The sequence below is a fragment of the Meles meles genome, chromosome 7 (assembly GCF_922984935.1).
Source record: "Meles meles chromosome 7, mMelMel3.1 paternal haplotype, whole genome shotgun sequence".
In the NCBI taxonomy this organism is placed as follows: domain Eukaryota; kingdom Metazoa; phylum Chordata; class Mammalia; order Carnivora; family Mustelidae; genus Meles; species Meles meles.
In genome coordinates, this window is record NC_060072.1 from 11,740,752 (window position 1) to 11,763,142 (window position 22,391).

A 22,391-nucleotide genomic window follows, 5' to 3' on the forward strand; every position below is an offset into this window, starting at 1 on the left:
GAAACAGATTTAGCTGTGTAAGGAGGAAAATAGTGTTATGAGTTGTGTTTGGAAGCAAATACTATTTGTTTGGTTTGGTTTTTGCCATTGTAGAGGCTGAACTGGGAGAGGTGTGTAGTTAGAGTGGAGTATAGCAATGGAACATCTTAGGAACTGTTGCAGGGATTTATATTTGATCAATTTGGATGATTTTGGTGATTCTTAACATTTTCTTTTGTCTTATAGTTTGATTTTCTTTTCTTTTTCTTAGAACGAGCCTCTGACCCCAGGTTATCATGGATTCCCAGCACGGGACAGCCAGGTTGGTATCTGCTGTTATAACTCAGATGAGATGGGGGGGTGGGGGTGTGTGTGTGTGTGTGTGTGTGTGTGTGTGTGTGTGTGTGTGTGTGTTTTCATACTAAGGATGATGTGGTAGAGAGCATTTCCTGAAATAATTTTGGAGAGTGATACGGTTAGTTTCAGCAATGAATTTACATTTAAAGATACGAATAAAATATATATTTTTAATCCTAAAAGAATTATAATCATGTTACTGAAACTGGATATTACAGGGGAAATATCCACCCAGGCACAGCCGTAATTGCTTTTGTTTTTTCTTCTCCAGGCTGATGATAATTTTTTAACCTGGTTTTCTTGATGTCTCATAATTCTAAGTGCTGGGCTTGTCTCTTAATTCTCTGCCACTTAGCCCCTGCCTGCACAGATTTTTTTGAGTCCTTGCAATAATTTGCAGCAAGAAAATTCCATTCTCTTTCCTGGGGGAATTCAGCCTTATGGTTTTAATCAGGGAAGGCTTGCTTGAGAGAGGGAAGTTTCTGCTGTCTTTCTTTCTTAGATAGTGAGGATGATTGGAAAAAAGCCCAGGCCCTATTGTGGGTAGAGCAGTACTGCTTCCTATGAGACATCCTCTGGATGCTTTAGGTGAGTGTATAAAATGCCTCCCCTAGCCTTCCACTGTCTGAAACCTTGAGTAGATGAGGCTGAAGCCGATTAGGCTAGAAAAACAGGTAAAGCTGCTTCAGAGGAATGATGCGGCTTAAGATACCTACCCTCTGAAATTTGCCTCCTTGATGTCCGGGCATATAGATACTTTTCAGGAGATCTGAAAGGATAGCTCTTAGCACTATCTTTGAATGCCTGTCCAACTTCCCTATAGGGTTGTCCAAAAAAACCCCTCACTATTAGGCTTGTCCAAAGGACATGTGTCATCAGAGTGCTAAATCAAAGTGTTGTGACATGGTTGGATCTCATTAGAGCCCCTGATGCTGATCTTAACAACTAGGACGACCCATCATCGCAGTCCTCTGAGTACTTGCCCAGTTCTTGCACTTTTGGTGCTGGGTTGGTATCAGACTGCCCCAGGTAGGGTAAGGAGAAAAAGGGGGAGGGAGAGTGGTGTTGATCCCTGTGCTCATCTCCCAGTGGGATCATCACCATAGCAATTGAAGTTTGTCCCTATGGAAGTTTTGTTGAAAGATAATAGTCATTTACTACAGATCTAAACAAAATATAGATGATCCATCCTTCCTTCCTTCCTTCTTTCCTGGTTTGGGTCTGCTCTGGAGCTTTTGTAAACTGTGGAATTTATGCCCTTTGATAGTAGTTCTGTACCGTGGCCATATATCAGGAAAAGTACTACAGCCTAGAGCTCAGCCCGCAGACGTTCTGATTGAGTAGGTCTAAAATCGGGTTTAGTCATTGATTTATTTAGAACCCTCTACAGCTGATGCTGTTTTGCAGCCGGAGTTGAAAAGTAGTGCTATGGGCTACGTTAAAAGGAGTGGCATTTTCTGTTTCATCCTGTACTTTTCACCTAGGACCCTTAAAACAGAAAGGCTCGTGGTCAGTCTCCAGTCTTGCATACCAGTGCATATGTTTACTTCCTTATAAAATGTTACTTATGTTGGATGTAGGCTTATTTTAGCTATGGGAAGGTAAAAGTAATTGACAAAGCTTGGGGATAGATGTGCTGAGTTTAAAGGATCCGAAAGGTACTGTAATGCTCTCTCCCTCCTGTGGGGATTGCAGATCAATGAGAAACTAAGGAAAAAGAGTTAAGAGGAATTTGTTAAAGCCCAGTTGCTTGGAACGGCTTTATTTTTCCTTTCTCTTGTGGTAGGGACCGACTTCTGTCACCCGCACCCTCATACTCAGACTCTGTCTGCTGTAGGTCTAGGCAGACCCTTTTGCCACAGTTTAAAGCTGCTCATTTACTTTGAGGCACATTCTGATGGTGACAGGTTTATATTAGTTTATTTTCTTGGGCTTTATTTTGTTCTCTGGCTGGATCTCTGAATGAGAGATCTTAGAGCAGTGCAAACAGGCAAATATTGAATAGCTGCTTGTTGTATTTGATGAATACGGAATCCAAATGAGTAGTGCTAATTAATGCCCCTAACCTTGTGAACTCTCACTTTGCGCGCGGAGGTTTGGGAGGCATTGCTCGGTGTGCGGCACTGGTCGCCGAGCAGTCTGAGCTGGGCAGAAACGCAACGTGTGATCTTTACATCTCCCCAGAGTGGTTTGGCTCAGCAAATCCAGGAGCCAGGGAGGGTGAGGTGAAGGTGAATTTTAATTGTGTCTTTATTTGCCCTCCTCATTCTTTGGCCGTTCCTTTCTAAACAGATGGGAACCGTCCCGAGACGTGATTTTTATCAGCATCTCCTCGTGATTTTAAAAGAGGCAGAGTTAAAATCCTGGTCCTCCTAGGGCACTGTCATCCGTGCTTTCCCACCTCATCCTCACAGTCACCTCTTGAGGTAGATAAAGCAAACACTTCCTTTGGAGAGAGTAGGGAATGAGGCACACGGAGATTAAAGTCGCGTATGCAAGGCAGCCATACCCGATAGGAGCTGTGTAAGGACTGAAATTTGTCTTCTCTTTTGTTGAGGGCCCTTTCCTCTGTCCTGGGGATTGTTCCCTCTTACAAGGAGAATGTGGTCATGTGCGTGTGTGCCTGCTCACCTCCATACTTCGTTTATCGTTTGGCGGCTTCACAGGCCTCGGGAAGCTCAACCACAGATCTAGGAAGCCATGGCCCCTGGTTAAGGGTTATTGCCCCTGAGTTGCTGAGCACCAAGTAGACCGACATCTCACTGTTCAGTGACCTTTTTCCTGCTGTTATGTAAGCTCCCGCTGGCACATTTGAATCAGAAACTTTCGGAGCAAAGGAAGGGGAAAAAAACACCTGCCACCTTCTGGAGGTTTTGCTTTTTTTATGTGCGGTTGCCTCAGCCTTCTTGCCCAGTCAGTTAGCCAGCTTTCTGAGGTGACAGGCCATTGCATTCATAAGGCACTCCAAGCGCTTCACCGTGCTTGCTAATGGGCTCTCTCTGTGGCGGTGCAGGAGACGGACATCGTCCAGACTACAGGAGTGAAAACCAGCTGGAAGGCTGAGGGTCAGGTTGATAACAATATAGGGTTTAGATTCCCAGCTGATTGTTTCTCTGTGGTTTATGTATATGTGCAGGTGCTTATTTGAGTGTTAAGGCTGGAATATTTTGTGGGTTTGTAACATTTTTAAATGAGAGAATGTCTGAGTATTAGCTCCAGAGTTTTTAGATAGGAGGGGCTTAGGCGTAGCAGTCTGGTGAGAAGTGGACTTAGTTCTGCAGAGCAGGCTTACTGTTCTTGCTAACATTATTTGTTTATTTAGGATGGCTTTCAGGGGCTTTGGGAGAGTACAGTGGGAGTCCCAAGGCCAGCCCCTTGCCACCTCTTGGTGCTGTAACTTTATGTCTACTACATTAGGGTGGCCATACCATTCCTCATTCTGTTTGGGGCGCCTTTGAGAGTGAAAAGCAATGCTCATGTTGAAACAGTCCCAGGCAAACCGAGATGGGTGGGGTGTGTGGTCATGTCCCCCTTGACTGTTGTGATCAGGAATTGGGATTATGGCACAGTGCATATCATAACATTTAACCTGTGCGGGAATGAAACAGTGCCATTCAGGTTTGAGATGAGAGAGTACAGACTCTTGGTTGGGTTCAGGTGTTGAGTCAGGTGTAGAGCTGAGAGTAATAGTATGTTAAAAAAAAAAAAAGACTAATGTTTATAAAGTACTTTACAGTGTGCTTCCATGGTTACTGAGTTTTGACCCTCACAATAGCTCTGCTAGGTGGGTGGGGCTTTATTATCTCTATCCATGAGAAAACCGACACAGAAGGGTGCTTGGGTGTCTCAGTTAAGCATCTGACTTTTGATTTCAGTTCATGTCATGATCTCAGAGTCCTGGAATCAAGCCCCATATTGGGCTGCCCACTCAGCAGGGAGTCTGCTTGGAAATTCTCTCCCTTTCCCTCTGCCCCTCCCCCTACTTGTGCACACACTCTCTCAAATAAATAAATCTTAAAAAAAAAAAAAAGAACCAACGCAGAGATTTTTATTTTTATTTATTTATATTTTTTATTATTTTTTTAAAAAAGAGTTTATTTATGACAGAGAGATAGCAAGACAGGGAACACAAGCAGGAGGAGCCGGAGAGGAAGCCTGATATGGGGCTCGATCCAGGATACTGGGATCATGACATGAGCTGACCTTAATGACTAAGCCACCCAGGTGTCCCATCACAGAGATTTTTAGATGAATTTCCAACGTCACATAGAGGGGAGATGGCAGAAATGGACTTGAACCCTGGATTTTCAGCCTCCAGTGTCTTGTATTTCTTTCCCATTTGTATTCTTCTGGCATTGTTCTCTATTCCTTGAATGGGGGTGTTCTCTTGCTAGTGTGACAAGATATTATGGAATCCTTGGGGAATGTAGCAACATGAAAAGGTTTCGTATGACCCGGATGTCTCTTGAGTAACATGTCTGTCAAATTTTCTTCCTGTCTTGTTTGTTAAAATAGCTTATGGTGTCCACAGTTTATCTTTTTGTATTTTAAATATAAAGAAAAAATTAATGTCATGGTGTTAGGCTTTTTATCTTATTTCTAAAATGCTGGTCAGTGGCTCCTTGAAATTTTTTTCCTTTTCCTAAAATTCTGTTGAATAAACCACTCTGTCGACATGTTTAGGTGAAACACAGAAACAGAATGTCAAAGGAGATGTTCAAGTTGGCAGATACGACTTTGACTGTTAAGAGATTTTAATTGGGAGTGGCAGCCGTACTTTTAATTGAGAGGATAGATTAAAAATGACCTACGAGGGGCGCCTGGGTGGCTCAGTCGGTTAAGTCAGTTGAGTTAACTCAGTCAGTTAAGTGTCTGACTCTTGATTGCAGGTCTTGATCTCAGGGTCCTGAGTTCAAGCCTCGAGTTCAAGCCTCTTGTTCAAGCCTCACGCTGGGTCTGGAGCCTACTTAAAAAATAATAAAAAAAATAAAAGTGACCTAAGGGATTTCTTTTTCAAAAGTATTTTCTTTCTTAAGGATTGAAAAAAAATTTCCCTTTTTCTAACCAGTTCTTCCTTTTATCCCTGGTATGGGCTTTATTTTAGTCAACGTTTTTATAAATTAACTTTTAGGGCTTTCAGTTACTTTGATTGGGAGCCATGAACAATAGCAAATGCATTTTCTGTCCTACTCATTTTGTTCGGTGCCAGAGAAACGATGGCTCCTTTTCCTCCCTTGTTACAATGGAAGACATGGTAAGAGAGGGTTCAAGTTCTAGCTCAGTGCTTTCAAGCTTAAAAAAGACAATACCCCCTAGTAAGTAATACCTTTAGCATCATGACCCAGTTTATACACACACACGAGTATAATTGAGAATTAATCTTCAAATAGTACTTACCCTTACTGTGTTATAAGTACTGTATATTTTCTATTCCTTTCCATTCAGCAGTTGTTTGAGCAAAATTGGTTTTCGGGACCTACTAGTAGATGGCCGTCTGTAGTTTCAAAGAACAAAATTCTAGTAATTGTCCTTAAAAATACAGCCTTAACTCCTTATCCTTTATCAGTTGCTTCCCTACTCCACATCCCTCTGCAGCCACTCATCTGCTCTCCGTCTCTGTGGATTTGCCACTTCTGGACTTTTCATATAAATGGAATCCCACAATATCTGGTCTTTTGTGACTGGTTTCTTTTCACTCAGCATGATCTTTTCAAGATTCATCCATGTTGTAGCAGGAATGAAAGTGGCTCCTGTTGGTTGAGTCCTATCCCATCGTATGGTGCAGGGAGGACTGTAAATGAGCCTCCTGCCTCCCTCTGGAGCTCCCCGCCGCCCTCCGACCTGCAGTTGGCATTTGCCACGTGGGTGTTCTGGAACAAGCACAACCCCAGCTTCAGTGTGGAATCAAGGTCCCTTCTGCTTTCTGTGCACTGCTCTTCACCCCGCTGCTCACCTTCTCATTCAGGCCACAGCTACACAATTTACTCCTCCGAGAAGCCTTTCCTGACTACACTGGTCTGAAGATACCCAGATCCATAACCTGACCGTGCAGCTGCACTTTCTTTACATCTCTCACTGGCGTCTGAAATTGTCCACAGCACGTACTTCATGGTGTGTCTCTCCCTCTAAAACACGCTGGGCAAGCTGTGAGTTCGCTTAGAGCAGAGCCTGACGTGTAGGAGGAGATCAATAGATAGTTGTTGAAAGAATAAGTGAAAATTATTTTGTTTAACGTCAAAGACCTTGAAAGATTTGAGGCAGGGAAGTGATGTGATTTATTTTACATTTTTAAAAACAACATTCTGGCTGCTGTGAAGAATTGAATTTTAGGACAACCAAAGAAAGAAAGAAAGGAAAAAAAAGCAGCCTTCAGAACGGTCTAGGCAACAAGTTTAATTATTTGCTGTGTTTACTATCAGTTCCAGCTAGGACTTAATTGTCAAATGAGAAATTTTACCCACCCCCCCCCCATGGCTGAAAACTATTAAAATGACTGGTTCAGAAGTAAATTGTTTCATACCCCTTCTGTATCTCACAATCTATAACAATTTTCTTACTGGTCCCCTTTTAATTAAAAATACTTCTGCTTTGCTTTAAATTACATATAAAATTCCTTTTTCCCCCCCCCCTCTCTCTGCTAGGTCGTATAGAACCCCATTCTCAGCCATGCAAAGTATATTATAAAATGGTTGCTTCGCCCCAGTCTCTGACACCAGGTCACCCATCAGTGGTCAGGTCCTCTGTGGTGTTGCCTTACACCCTCTAGTGGATGAAGGGCTGGTAAATGCTGTGGCATCTGGTGTTTGAGCATTTTGTTCGAACCATATAATTAGCTTCAGACTCACTCTTGCATTTTAGATCATTTCCTTCTACAAATAGTTCGTAAGCCTTTTCCTTTTGGAAAAGACCATTTCATTTCATCTGCTGCTGTCTGCCATGTGTCTAAATAACATGCCTATTCTGCTATTTCTTGATTTACCAATTTTAGACACTATATTTTGGCTTCCTGCTGTTGGAGATGAGATATTAACAGTTTTCTAGACACTGTCTCCTTTCTAATAAAGCCAGTTTTAAAAAAAATCCATGCTTATTACTAATTTATGGTTATATAATATTTATATTATTATGACTAAATGTAGCTGAATCATAAGGTGGTTATATTCACTTTCTTATATACTTTTCCATTTTCCCTGGAGTTATTAAATATATATATGCATATATATAGAAAATAATAAGTAGATAAATAAATTTAGTAATCACTTAAAAGCACAATTGAGATGTAATTTCTGTACCATGAAAGTCATTCAGTGTAGGTAAACTTATTCACTGATCTTATAAAATTTATAGAGTGGTGCTGACATCACCACAGTTTGGTTTTAGAATATTTCCATAACACACACCCCTACCCTTCCCGCCCAGATTTTCTTGAATTTTTTTGCAATTCCCACTCTTACCCCAAACAGAAACTGCTGATCTGTTTCCTGACTCTGTCTTTCCTGGATATTTCATGTAAATGGGATCGTATGATATGTACGGAGTCTTTCGTGTGGGACGTCTGTCATTTAGCGTCATGTTTTTGAGGTTCATCCACGTTGTAGTATGCATCGCTATGTCATGACTCTTTGTTGCTGAAGAGTATTCTTTTCTATGGATGTATGCCATTTCGTTAATCCATTTACCAGTTGATAGATAATTTGGATCATTTTCAGTTTGGCTGTTATGAATAATACTGTTATGAACATTTGCATTGAAGTCTTTGTGTGAGCATATGTTTTAATTTCTCTTGGGCAGATTTCTAGGAGTGGAATTGCTGGGTTTTATGGTAAGCTCGTGTGTCAGAAACTATCACACTATTTTCCAAAGTGTCTTGGTTTTATTCACCTTTTTTTATCATACAGAGTATGTGTTGGTAGCTCATTTGGTTTTAGTTTGCATTTCTTTATACTGAAAGATGTAGAGTTGCCTTTTTTTTTTCTGCTTATTAGCCATTTGTATGTTTTCTTTGTTGAAATACCTGTTTAAGTCTTTTATTCTGCCTACTTTTTACTTGGTTCGTTTGTCTTATTGTATTGTAAGAGTTCTTTATATATTCTGGATACAAGTTCTTTGTCACATTTACAATTTGCAAATTTTTTTTTCTCAGTTATGAGATTTTGCAAGACAAATCTGTCCCCTCTCCCTAATAAAACAAAACTATATTTTCATCCTTATTTACTAAATTCGGATAAACTCTATGTAACTATCCTGGGAAAGAAAACTATGGAAACAGGCATTTGACTATCTTTGTTCAGTACTGGAGATGGCTCCCAGGAAGACCGGTAGGTTTATAGTGGTTTCGTGTTTGGCTGACATAGCCTCCAGATCCTTAGTGGCAGGCATGTTTAGGCAGGAAAGCTCTTCAGGTAGTGAAGAGCAGTTATGCTGATTTCTGCTTGTCCTAAGAGATGTGATGTGGTAGAGGAGTAGCCACAGTCATTGACTTTTCTTTATTTAACCAAGGCACTGTAGCTTCCGTAAGGCTGTTTCGTGGAAATTCCTCTGGACACAAACATACACACACCTGCACAAACCACACCCTGGCTTTGGATTTAAAAACCAGTGTTTGCAGGCTGTATGACTTTGGGTAAGTACTTTCCTTCTCTGAGCCTCAGTTTCTTGATCTATAAAATAGGAATAGTATCTACTATGAAAGGTTGTTGTGCAATTAGAGGTAACATACATAAATTTCCCAGCATACGATAGGGTCATTGAATTATTTTTCTCTTTAATTTTATGGAAAAGAGGCCTTCGGGAGCTTTATAAGGAGATATTTAGCTTTGATTTAAGTCTTTGTTCTTTTGATTTACCATGTGAAATGACTTAAATCTGTAGATTTGAAATTTCTAGCTCAGGAGCATTGCTTTACCATATTTCCAAAAATAATATGCTTGGGTGTGGGGAATGAAACCTGTGTCAGTTTATTTACATAATTCATTATGGGTCTTGGCAGCATCAGTAGAAAGAGGGAGTGGAATCAGTTTTGAGATTGTTATGACTTGGACAGAATCTGGCCAAACCGTGCCGTTCGAGGCTCTCTACAATCATTGTGCTCATTGTTAGTCCCTTCCACGTATTTCTTCTACTGTGCATGGCTCTTCAGAGTCCTTCAGATCTCTGTCCTGGATATTTATTTCTTCCTAGTGCCTTTTGCTTGAAAATTTCTCCTGTTCCCAGCAGAACCCTAAGTATTCTTCAGGGTCCCCGGCCATAACTTAACCTGCTGTATGAGACCTTTGCTTACTGCCTCTACTCATTTGAACTCATTTAACACGTCATATGCATAGCATTTCCGTAAGTGTTAGAGCCAGTGAGTTTGGTAAATTTATGATGACTATGAGAAAAATCTAACTTCTTTAAGGCTCAGTGTTGTCATCGATGAAAGTGGGGAGGACAGTACTTACTTTTGTAAGCATTACATTGTTAAATTTCCCAAGTTAAAAGTGACTTATTAGCTGACATAATATTTCACTGCTTCTACTTTCTGCTTTTTCTGCAGTCCAGAAAGTCTCTTCTCATCTCTGGGCTCAAGTTTTTTTTTTTTCCTTTAAGAAGTCTTTTGGCTCTAATGGGTTTGACTTTGTGGTTCTTGACAGTATCATGCTTCCTAATGGAAACAATGGGAGTTTTTATCACTTAACTTCCTACCTCTGAATTCAGCAGGGCTGCTCTGGATCTGGGGATAGATGAGTAACTCAAACCAGAAGCATAGAAAGGATGGCTGGCTTTCTTCTCATCCCTCTTCTGGACGTGGTTTCTTTGTCACGTCCTGTCTTTTATTCCGTGGTTGGACTTCTTCCCCCGGCTTTGCCAGTTTTCACTCAGTTTGGATTTGCTGTGATTTTAGGCTGTCAGAACAGTTTGTACTCGTCTCTTGACGCAGATCCTTACTATTTTGTAAATGGATGCATCATAACTTCACCGGTTGGCTTTCCAGTAGATTGGCCTAACCCTTATGGGCATTTGATTTGTGTTGTAATGAGAAGTTTAATATGGCCTTCAAAAAGATTTATCTGACTAAAGATTATTAATCACTGGGACTACTTATATAGGAAAACTCTAGAATTTTCTTTATTCGCAGTTTTCAAAATCAGGTAATTCATCTCTTTAGACTTTTTCAGGGTGGCCACGTAGTTAGTAGACGTAAGCAGCAAATAGCCATAATCACACCTGGCTGCCATTTCGTGAGTTACTTTTAAGAAACGTGATCGATCTCTTCAACCCGTTGTCCTTCAACAGACAGCCACTGGCAGGCGATTTAGAATGAAACCAACTAGTAAACTGTAAGATAAAGCAAAAGGCCTCATAGTTGGTGGCCCAAACGTGTTTCAGTTATAGATAAAATATTTTTATTTTCTTTTTTTTTTTTTAAAGATTTTATTTATTTATTTGACAGACAGAGATTTCAAGTAGGCAGAGAAGCAGAGAGAGAGAGAGAGAGAGGAGGAAGCAGGCTCCCTGCTGAGCAGAGAACCCGATGCGGGGCTCGATCCCAGGACACTGGGATCATGACCTGAGCTGAAGGCAGAGGCTTTAACCCACTGAGCCACCCAGGCGCCCCAATATTTTTATTTTCTTGATAGCATTAGTGTATGCCATTATACTGAGCTGATTTAGGGTTGATTTAGAAAGGCAGGGGGACCACAACAGATGATTTAAGGTCTTTGTGTTAGAAAACGTGGTGCCACCAGAAGATAATTTCAGTAAATTCCATGTAATCATACATTTAAACAAAGGCTCAGTTCTGATCTCAGTGGAGTATCATTATTCTGCTTAGCTGTTTCATTGCCGAAGACTCTTCAGTGGCTACTCTGGGACGTCCGTGGTATGGCCCCAGTCTTTATCCTTCTGTGTCTTGTAAGGTTCTCTGTGTTCTAGCCACACTATAGGTTGGGGTGGTGTAGTTTTGAAATCAGATAAGGGTTTTAATTCCAATTTCTTTTTTTTATGGTCTTTTGCATGTTAGATACTGGCCATCCTTACCATCATTTAAATCCCCCTTCAGATGCTGTCTCCTTCAGAAAGTCTTGCCTGCTGAACTCCCAAGGCACAGAATTTCCACTTTATAATGGCACTTGATCACTGCATATTATATCACGTTGGCCCATACTGTTCTGTGAGAGCAAGGATCCTATCATACTTCTTGATATTCTTAAATACTTTGCTCAGAGTAAGTACTCAGTAAGAATTTGGTAAAGGGATCAATTAAAAAGTAAACTTATCTCTAGCCTTCTTGAAATATGGAGACTGCTCTGTTGGGATTTCTTCCCGTGGAAGATTTAAAAAACAAACAAACAACAAAAATCTTTGTTCAGGCTTTCATTGGGTTTTTTGCTTTTGCCTTGCCAGAGCTATATAAAAAAATAATACTTAAGAAGGTAGATATCTGATCTTCAGCGAGAGAGAGTGCCTCTCACAAGTTTAATGGGTTTCGTCAAGTGGATATTAAATGTAAATCTGCCATTTTGTGGAGCCACACAAGGCTCTTAAACCACTCAATAAACATCCTTATTGAATTAGTAGAACTTTTCAACAAGGGCCTGCCTGTGTATCTCCTATTATTAGGATCTGTCATTGTTCCTTAGAGCATCTTTAGCCTGTGCTCTCAGAAACTTTGGGGTGTCATGTGGATCATAGAATCATCTAAGCTAAAGATGCTTCTCGCTCCTTAATTCTGTTATTTTGTCATTGGTGTTGGGCGTTCATGCACTCATTTTAATGCTTGTGTCTAAAGTTTAGGCTTGCAAGTAGCAGTTCCCAGGAAAAGAGAGCTAACGTGTATTGGACACTGATTATGTGCCAAGTCCTGTATCAAGCATTTAGCAAGTATTATTTTATTCCTCCCTTTTGCAGGTGAGGAAACCAAGGCTCAAAGAGATTTAAGTCATTGCCCAAGACTGTGTAGCTAATAATTAGTGAAGTTGGGTTTTAGTTTTAATTTTATTTTTTAGAAGTTGGGGGAGAGGGAGAGAGGGAAACTTCAAGGCTCCAATTCGATCTCACAACCCTGAGATCATGACCCAAGCTGACATCAAAGAGTCAAATGCGTAACCGACTAAGCTGCCCAGGCACCCCTGAAGTTTTTTTGTTTGTTTTTAAAAAGATTTTATTTATTTATTTGAGAGAGAGAGCACACGAGAGAGCACAAGCACAGGGGAAAGGGAGAAGTGGGCTCCACCCTGAGCAGAGAGCCCAATGCAGGGCTCCATTCCACCACCCTGGGATCATGACACATGCCAAAAGCAGACGCCCAACTGACCGAGCTACCCAGGCGCCCCGTAAAGTTGAGTTTTAAATCTGAACGTTAGATTGGAACATTGATGATATTTCCACCAAAAGAGCACATATATTTTCCTTATTTACTTTTTTTTTTTCAAGATTTCATTTATTTATTTGACACAGAGAGAGACCATGAGAGCAGAACATCAGCAGGGGGATGGGAGAGAGAAAGTAGGCTTCCCACCGAGCAGGGAGCCCGATGTGGGGCTCGATCCCAGGACCTGGGGTTCATGACTTGAGCCGAAGGCAGACGCTTAACGACTGAGCCACCCAGGAGCCCCTCCTTATTTACTTTTAATTAAATATGTGTTCTGGGGTGCCTGTGTGGCTCAGTGGGTTAAGTGTCTGCCTTCAGCTCAGGTCATGATACCAGGGTCCTGGGATCCAGCCCTGCGTCAGGCTTCCTGCTCAGCAGAGAGTCTACTTCTCCCTCTCCCTCTGTAATCTGTGGCCTTTCTCGCTTTCTCTCAAATAAATGAGTAAAAGCTTAAAAAAAAAAAAAAAGCGTGGTTTTTTTTTTTGTTGTTTTTGTTTTTTTAACATCTTACCTGCATGTTTGATTTTTCTTTAGTTGGTAGCAAATGTTATTTCCTTTCTGGTTCCCCTCCCCAGCGCTACACTGAGGGGATAATAATTCTGTATTATATTCCTCTAGTCCTGTAGAGTTTCCAGATCACTTTCCTGTCCATTTTCATTTGATCTTGGTGAGCCCCATTGAGATCTACATGTGGGCGGGGGGCGGGGGAGGGCCGGGTTTTTAATCTCCTTTGGCAGATGAGGAAATTAAATGTCCGGCTTTGTGAGAGATCTTCCAAGGGGGGTAATAAGTGGCGCAGGGAGAAGAGCATAGCTGTTGTTTTGAAGAGGTGCACTGCCCTCCAGACTAAACTCTGCAGCAGTACCTTCTTTTTCTAATGAAGTCCGTGGGCGCAATCTATGAAAAATGTAAGTGGGGCGGTCCTAGTAGCAAAGATTTGTTTGGAGGACTTGGAGACTCACACTCTGAGCATCCTTTTGACCCTGAAGCTCTCTCAACTGATTGGAACACCGTTTGGAGACCGCTGGGGAATAATCAAAGAACCTAGTGTCAAGCAGACCTGGGTTCAGAGTTTTAGTTTCTGCCTGATGTTTCACCTCGCTTTCGGGTGCTCATTTGTAAAGTGGGTGTGCTTCGGTAGGATTGCTGGTGCATGTTAACCAACAAGCATGCCGGAGCCTAGCACAGTGGCCACTGGGCTTCTCTGGAGGAGCGATCAGTCTGTCAGGAGGTCGAGGTTGGCCACTCAGCATGTGCAGGGCTCCTGCTGGAGAGTGTGGGGAGCTTGTTGCTGAGGCTGCGCTCCCAGAACTTACAGCACTGTACTTTGCACTTGGCTGAAGGTTCACACATAACTTTTATCAATCGTTGAGAACAGGACTGGACAGACACATTTTGCAAAGGATCGGTGTGCAGATATTTTGGGCTTTGGGGGCCATCAGGCCTCTGTTGCAGCTGTTCAGCTCTGCTGCTGTGTGGTGTGTGAGCAGCTGTAGATAGCATGGGGATGAATGGCTGTGGCTGTGTTCTAATAAAACTTTGAGGGCACTGAATGTCATGGAATTTCCATATGTCATGAAATATGCTTCTTTGGATTTTTTTTTTCCCCAACCATTTAAAAAAAAATGTAAAAACCATCTCAGCTCATGGTCCGTATGCAGGTTGTACAAAAGCAAGTGACAAGCTGGATCTGGTCCGTGGACCACAGCTTGCTGACTCCTTATTTAGATATTGCTTTTTGACAGTGTAGTTTTTAACTCTGTGAAGAGTAATTTAATTTAAAAAATGATTGCTATTAAGAAAGTAGTGATATTATAAAAGACTTCATTTCACAGTAGAAAAAGGATTTTTTTTTCCCTCCATTTCCTTTCAAGAATTATTACATGTTTCAGTTTCTTTACCTCCTATACGTGGTTAAAATGCAGTTGTCCTTGTCTTGGGTAATGCTTACATGAAGTAGTTTCTGAATAAAGACTGGATAGTATAATGGAGAGACCATGCGTCATGAGGGAGTCAGGAAACTTGGCTTTTTCACTGATTTTCACTTTGCATATGTCACTTTGCTTCTTTGGGCCCTTCAGTTTCCTCCTAGAAATAAGGAAGTTCGAGATGATAATATTTGAGATCCTGGCAACTCTGACGTGCTTTTATTCTATTCTTAGTTCTTGGTTGTCTGGAATGGTGCTGTTAAGTAATTTTCATCTATAGAAGCTCTTAAGTACTTCCGACCAGTTAGTGTTTTTTGTGTTTTTTTTTTAAATTGTTTCATATTTATTGGGTTTCACATTGTGTTGGAGACTATTTACAATAGCAGTTTATTCCTGCTGTGCTGATGCTGGAGAGTTTCTTAAGTGAACGGCAGCCGTAGTTGAAGTTCCACATATGTTCTTGTAAAGGCCGCTCACTTCGTGTTCTGCCAGCCTGCGAGAGAGCTCGCCTGTTTGGAGATAAGCTTCGGATACAAAGTGAGGGGGGACTTGGGAAATCAGAAGAAGAAAAGGGCTGTCCTGATTATATAGGGAGCTTAGGAAGATTTTGTAACTGGAAGCCCTGTCCTCAAGTCTGAGTTACACTCAGAGGACTTTAGGCTCTCCTGGGGTGGGAGGAGAAAAGGGAGAGAGCCCCAGAGCAAGTGGCTATAACTGTTTTTGTCAACAGAGGGCACCCAGAGCAAAGCAAGTGCTCTGTGACACCCGAAGGCTGTGCCCGGCTCCCCAGGCAGGCACCGGGCAACGTGCAGTGGACTCACGGTGCTGGACTCACCGTGCGACTGTCTCTTGCAGTTTGTTTGGTCTGTGCCCACATTCTCAGACGTTTTGTCCCACACTGAAGTCAGATATTTTATTTTATTATCATTATTGTTATTTAAAGGAGGCTCCATGCCCAGGGTGGAGCCCAGTGCGGGGTTTGAACTCAAGACACTGAGATCGGGACCTGAGCTGATACCAGTATCAGATGCTTAACCGCCTGAGCCACCCAGATGCCCCTATTTAAATTCATTAAAGGAAAAAAATCCCTGAAATCTTTTAATTTAAAAAAATGTTTTTTTTTTTTTTTAAGATTTCATTTATTTATTTGACAGAGAAAGCACAAGTAGGGGGAACAGCAGGCAGAAGGAGAAGGAGAAGCAGGCTCCTTGCTGAGCAGGGAGCCTGATAGGAGGCTGGATCCCAGGACCCTGGTATCATGACCTGAGCTGAAGGCAGACGCTTAACTGACTGAGCCACCCAGGCGCCCCTAAAATCATTTTCTTAAAAGTAATACACGTTCTTTGAAGAAAGTTGAAAAAATACAGGAGACCAAAAGAATAAAATAAAAATGGCCTTAATATATTTAACTTAGGGGCACATCAATGGCCTGCTTTTTATTATTGCCTTTTGGGCACTGAGGCTGATGTGCTGGATGACAACATGAAACAGTGGGCATACGGCTTCTGTAAATAACAGTTATTATTTATTGAGTACCTTCTGGGTGCCAGGCAGCATATTAATCACTTACATAGAGCTTCCCATTTAGCTTTGATAATAACTGCGTGCACTAGACGCGTCAGGTAGTGTTTTGCCCATTTTACAGAAGTGGAAACTGAGAGTGGGCAGAGTCACTCGTCAGGCACTTTGGACCCCAGATGTGTTGAAACTTCCCAAACCTGTGCTTCTTTAGTGTCATTTACCTTCATTCCTTTCCATGGCACTGTAGGTCATGAGCCGCTGCTCGGGCGTGGGGGCGATTTTAACAGTGTCTGTGGGGACAGGCAAACGAGATGTGGAAGAAGGGACACTAAAGTCAAGACAGAGCAAGGGTAGACTTTGAGACCCAAGCAAAGCTGCCATCCTGCCCAGTTATCTTGGGAAAGGGGTCGGCTGAGCAGCGGAGCACGCATGGAATAGCACCATGAGCAGCTGATCGGAAGGAACGAGGGCGGCGTGTGGAAACCAGGGACGGCCAGGGAGCTCATCTCCCTCATTACATTTCCCTTCCTGAGGAAGTTGTAATTCCTTCGAGGCATTTAAAAATGGCTTTGTTGAATATAATTCAATACTATGCAGTTCATCCATTTAAAGTATACAGTTCCGTGGCTTTAGTAGTTCAGAGTTGTTCAGCCGTCACCATGGTCAACTGCAGAACATTTTCGTCACTCCAAAAAAAACCAAAAAAACTATGGACCCCACATCATCATTTCCCAGTTCCTCTAGGCCCTTCTCCCCCACGCTGTAGGCAGTCACTAGTCTAGTTTCTGTCTCCGCCGATTTGCCCGTTCTGGATACTTCTAGAAAATGGACCTTGTGATACGTGACCCGTTTGTGTCTGGCTTCTTTCACTTAGCGCGTTTTCGGGGTGCCCCCGCAGTGCGCTGTGCACCAGTACTTCCTTCTTTGCCGTTGTTAGATAACATCCCACGGGGTGCACGCCCCACTTCTGATTCGTGCTTTTACGTTGGGAAGGGAAAGGTGAAGAGAACAGGACAGAAAATGAGAACTCCTCCTCCTAATAGAAAATGGAGGGAACGGGCGGCTGCCCTGCAAAGCCAGGCTGTCAGGCGCTCTAGAGGAACTGTGAGCGGAGGCACAGGTATGTGGATGCCTGGTGGCTCCCGGAGTCGCTGGTGGCAGGGCAGCGGCTCTTCTGACCTGAGCACGTGCGGCGCTCAGGAGTTCATTGTGCTGCTCTCTGCGCCGGCCTGTGCCCCTGCTCCCTACAATACCTCCTGTGGAACCCGAGAGGCCTTCGCCGATCTAATCTGGGTACATGTCCCTCGGTTGCCGCAGCTCCGCGTCTCCAGAGAGCCCTCCCTCAAGAGCTGCCGGTTTGTTGAGTGCTGGCAGTTGCACGATTGTTTCTGACCGCACGATTTGTCCGGTGGAGAGTATACACCTGGCGTCCAGGTCCTGATCTGTTGGCCAGAAATAGCAACTGCCATTCCTGTGTGTCCTTCTCAGCATCCTGTTTGGAGGGCTCCGTGTGCCCTCGCAGGTGCCAGGGGACTTCACCGTTTTCCCGTCGCTTTCCATTGCTTTCTTTCCCGGCTTACTGTGAGGGAACAGAGAGTCCTGACTTCAGGGACTAGGACTGCAAGTCCCCAGACCTTGTCGTTTGTGTTCCAGAAAGGTTGTAGCTGGCTTTCTCCTCTGCCTGAACTTCCAGTCTAGTTGAGAGAGGAAACTGTCATCGCTTGAGAGTACATTGTCATACCCCAGCTCTCCTGTGGCCCGTCTGCCATGACACGGGAACACAAGTGCAGGGTAGGGAGCATCAGCTTGGCCCTCAGGTCCCCTTGAATGTCAGGGCTGGGTGTCATCGCATCGCTGTGTTCTGCTCTCAGGGAAACCGAGTCTCAGAGAAGTTGACTATGCAAGGCTGTGGTCCCATGTGCTTAGAGCTCTGGCTGGTGGCGGAGCTGGGTCTGTGGTACAGAACCTTTGTTCTCAGGCCGGTGCCTTTCCCCTCTGCATGGCGCGGTGTCCTGATGGCCGTGTGCTGTCATGACCAAGGAGTGGCCCAGCCCTGCCCTGGTCCTTCAGCAGTACACGTTTTATGGGGTGTGTGTGAGTGTGAGACAGCTTGACAGATTGGGATTGTGAGGATGAAAATTTGTCAAGTAAGAAAGAGCAAGAGCACTGGACTGTGAGTTTGGGTGCCGCTGGCTGATAGAACGCAGCCCCCTTCTGACCCTCCCCGACGCAGCTTTGCGGTGAAAAGTCATGTTTTTGATGATAGGATTGTCATTCTTTGAGAGCCCCGTGTCTGTTTGCTAAAAAAATGTATGTGCTGCTGCAGCATCTTGTCGTGTCTGTCTGAAAGTGCCGGCTCGTGGCTGCCAGCTCCAGGCTCGGTGTCATTTTCTCCCCGGTGTGTCGTGAAGAGAACCGACCCACGGTTCTTCTCCCCCAGTGCATGGCCCCGTTCTCCTTCCCCTCGCTCTTGGTTGGCGCACAGAGCTCCAGAGTGCGCCTCATGTTCCGGCACCCCTGCCTGCCCTGTGACGCGGACAGATTTCTGCACTGTGACCCCAACTGCTGGCATCAGCCTTAAAAGCAGCCCATTCTTAGAGGAACACAAGCTCTGGGCAGTACTTCCCTTCGTCCCCTTGCGTCCTGTCTGTCCTGTCCTCCCTCACCAGCCTGAACGGCCGTGCAGGGAGAGGTGGAGTCCCTCGCTCTTCCCCCAGCGCCTGGCACGTTGCACAGTAGATAGTCATTAAATAGCCTTTGGCATCTTGGTGCTGTTTACCAGTCTCCCGGGGGGGGGGGGGGGCGGGCGGGGTAAAGGGGCAGGGATGCTAAAACACTTGTCATTTGGCGCTGTTACCTCTTCATAGAAGTTGTTTTATGGTCTTCAGGAATAATTTATAGTGATGGCTACTATTTATTGAATGCTGACGGTGCAGCCAATCCTGTGTGCAGTACCCCCCCCCCCCCCGCCCCAGTTCCTCACCATTCTTAGCAGCCTTCCCTGTGCGATCGGTGGTGGAAACCCAGTCTGGCAGATGAAGGCACTGAGCTCTGAAGAGCTGTAGGTCACAGAGCTGGAAAGCGGTGGAATAGGTGTTTGAACCTGCGCCTGCCTGGCAATGGGGCCTGTTTTTAATAACCACGTGGCATCTCCTTGAGTAGTTGATTTGCTGAGCATTCCTGAAAAAGAGAGCTGAGTCATTTATGTTCCCTGGGACTTAGAAAGGAGACATCTGTGTAATAAAGGGTACTCGTAGCATAGTTTGGATTAGATTTGGCTTTGGGATTATAGAGCAGAAACAAAAGGGAGCCATAAGGAGTCTCTGCCACTTCCTGAAGCTGATTTGCTTTGGCTGCGTGTTGAGGAGTCTTTGCTTTTTGAGCCCACCGTGGGTCAGGTCATTGCTAGTCTGCACCTTTCCTGGGGGATGGGTCTGCCTGGCCATTCTGGATTGTTTTCGGTGGGCCTCACCCTGGTTCCTGGGCTCACACTGAGAAAGGCTTGTGTTGGTCCCTGGGCTGACTTGTTTCTTCAAGGGTCTTCTGTTTCCATCCTTTATTAGGAGACCTTCTCTTTGATTTTATTTTGATCCACTCTCTCGACCCCCGACTCCCATTTCAGTTACTGGAAGTTTAGAATTGAGCCGGTGACCTGTGGCTGTACATAGGAGCACAGGGAATGCAGGTTTTGGTGGCTCTTCAGTGACCAGTCCTGTGGAGTCCCCGTGGAGTCTTGGGGATAGGACTGGCTCTCTGACTCTCTGCTCAGAACTGAAATATTTTGGTATACCCTTGAAATGGGAGAGAAACTTCTGAGGCAACGAGAGTTGTTGGGGCCATAAGGTTTTGAGGAGACAGGCCCTTCCTGCACTCTTCCCTGGGGGAAAGAATATAGCCAAGATTGAAGGGCATTGCCTCAACCAATTCAGTTAAGTGGCCCTGTCCTGGATTAATAACTTGGGCAGACTTCCCAGTGGATTTGGCAAGGTATTGGGTTTCTCTCTCCCCCAACCCTTCCTTCTCTCTGCTCTGCACATGTGTGCCAACATAATTACAGAGAGGTTGCGTCTTGCAATAAGATATCCTTTTTTAAAAGGAGGGCCTCCTCCTAAAGAGGATGGAGAGAAATTCAGGGGGAGGGAATGTGCTTGTGTAGTCTCGTCATGTTTCTGGAATGGCAGACTTGGAGAAAAATGGTACCATGGAGGCCAGCAGGCTGGTTCCCCACTGCAAGGGCAAGGGGGCAGGCAGGATGTTGGCGGTGTTGATTTCAAGCACCTAGAGCAGGAACGTTCCTTACTAATTTTGTGCTAGACCAGTATTAAAACTGCCTTTTTGCACTGGCTCGCTCCTCCAGATCGTATTACTAAGAATCTGGTCATTAAAGAACAAGTGTTCTGTTGTTCACGAAGGTCAGAGGTTACAGTCTTCTGAGTTTGGTGGTCAAGTGTTCAGAAATATTTTACAGATTGAGTTGAAAACCTGAGCAGATGCTCCTGCTCTTGTTTACCCGTGGGGATCGGGTGACATTCTTCCCCACCCCTTGGGAAGCCGACCAATCACAGCAAGGAGTGGATTTCAGTGCCTCTCTGGCCTCCTCCCATAGGAGTCTGCCCAGCCCAGGCTCTCTGGAGCCTTGGCGGAGGCTGAGCACTTAACTCTTGGGTGTCTGAATCACGGGGAGCTGCTGACCTTGCAGTTAGCTTGTTCCGTAGTTCACGTGGGCTCTCTGAGCCCGTATGATGTTAAGCTAAGCTTGCTTGTGCCCTCAAGAGAATGTTCCTAATGAGGCAAGGTGCAATGCACTGAGCTTGCAGAAGCTGATTTTAAGCCTTAATGCTGCCAGTCACCAGCGGTGTAACCTTGGGAAAGTTACTTTCCCTACTTGGACTCGATTCCCTTTCTGCTAAGTTAAGTGGAAAGGAAAGGGGGAGAGCAAACATATGTGACACGGCGATCTGTGCCAGCCGCCAGTGTTTCACGTACGGCTGTCCTGAGGTGTGCGGACAGACATGCAGCCTGCACCGTGTGCCTCCTCTGAAGCAGTTGGCATTTTACACTTTGCCGTCTGCAGGGCACATGCCATTCACCTGATTTTCTAGATGAGCAGAGTGAAGGCTAGGGAGGCTGTCCGACTTGCCCAAGGTCAAAACTAGGAAGGCCCATCTGGCTCTAATGCCCAGGCTTTCTTCCATTCCACTGGGCTGGCTAAAAAAGCCCTAGAAGTCCTTCCAGCGTTTTCAGTCTCAGTGCTCTGAAAGCTTTAACTCCTTAGTGGCTTTTAGTCCTGTCCTGTGGAAGCCCACACATGGCTGTCTTCCCCTTCACAGCCCTGTCCCTAAAGTGACCCTAGTGGCTTCAACAGTCTTGTCATCTTCTGAGTCATGAAGGAAGATGGCGCAGCCGCTCATTCTTCCCTTCCCTCTATAGCAAAGTGGTCATCCTTTCTAGCCAGCATCTCCCCGCTCCCTACGCATCCCCCCTCCCTCATGCACAGGCAGGTATTTCCTTTCCTCTGTGGCTGGTGTTTTATGGTTGTCGGGTAAGTATTTCTGATTTAAGGGAGGGGTGCAATTTTGAAGAGAGTTAAAAAAAATAAAAGAACCAAAAAACCCCTTTACTTGAAGCTTTTCTGTGACATAGATCCTGCAGTATTGGCTTTACTCCTACTGGGAACCCCTGACATCTGTCTCCCCACCCCCACCACACCCCGTGTTAGAAGCTCCCCCTTTCGAAGAGCTTTGTTTTTCATGATAGTCCCCATAAATTCTCCTAGCCATCTGTTATAACAGGGACATCTTGCCCAGTGGAACACTTCGTGTTTCTCTTCCTGCAGGTTTTCCTTTAAAAGTCACAGAGAAAATAGCTCTTTTTAGGTGAGTTCTCATCGATATTCTGTTGCTACCAATTTAAAAGAAATTATAGTAGTGGCCCTAACTGTCAGATTTGCCAAGGAGGCATTTTCTGTCCTTTGTTGTGGGCTGAGAAAAAAATGACAATAAACAGATCATTGAACAATTATCATTATTTAGACAGGCACTAACCTAAGTGTTGTATATACATTATTTCTGATTTTCATAACAGCCCTGCATTTATAGACGAAGGAATAGCGATTGAAGAGGTTAGGTTAGAGTCCTTGCTCAAGGTCAGAGCCTGTGAGTGGTGATTTGGCAATTTGATGCCACTTCCAAAACCAGGTTCTTTCTTTAGTACCATGCTGCCTCCAGAAAATGATCCTGAGAGTTCATTTAAGC

General features: G+C 44.2%; 1 protein-coding gene across 13 annotated transcripts in view; it reads left to right on the forward strand.

Moving 5' to 3' along the window:
* RBFOX2 (RNA binding fox-1 homolog 2) overlaps positions 1-22,391 on the forward strand; it is a 272,185-nt gene that overhangs the window by 91,420 nt on the left and 158,374 nt on the right. For all 13 annotated transcript variants that reach the window (XM_046012669.1, XM_046012671.1, XM_046012668.1 and 10 more), the window contains one exon: positions 251-301. In XM_046012669.1, coding sequence (XP_045868625.1) covers positions 251-301 — 51 coding nt within the window. Of the gene's footprint in view, positions 1-250; positions 302-22,391 lie in introns of those variants that run through there.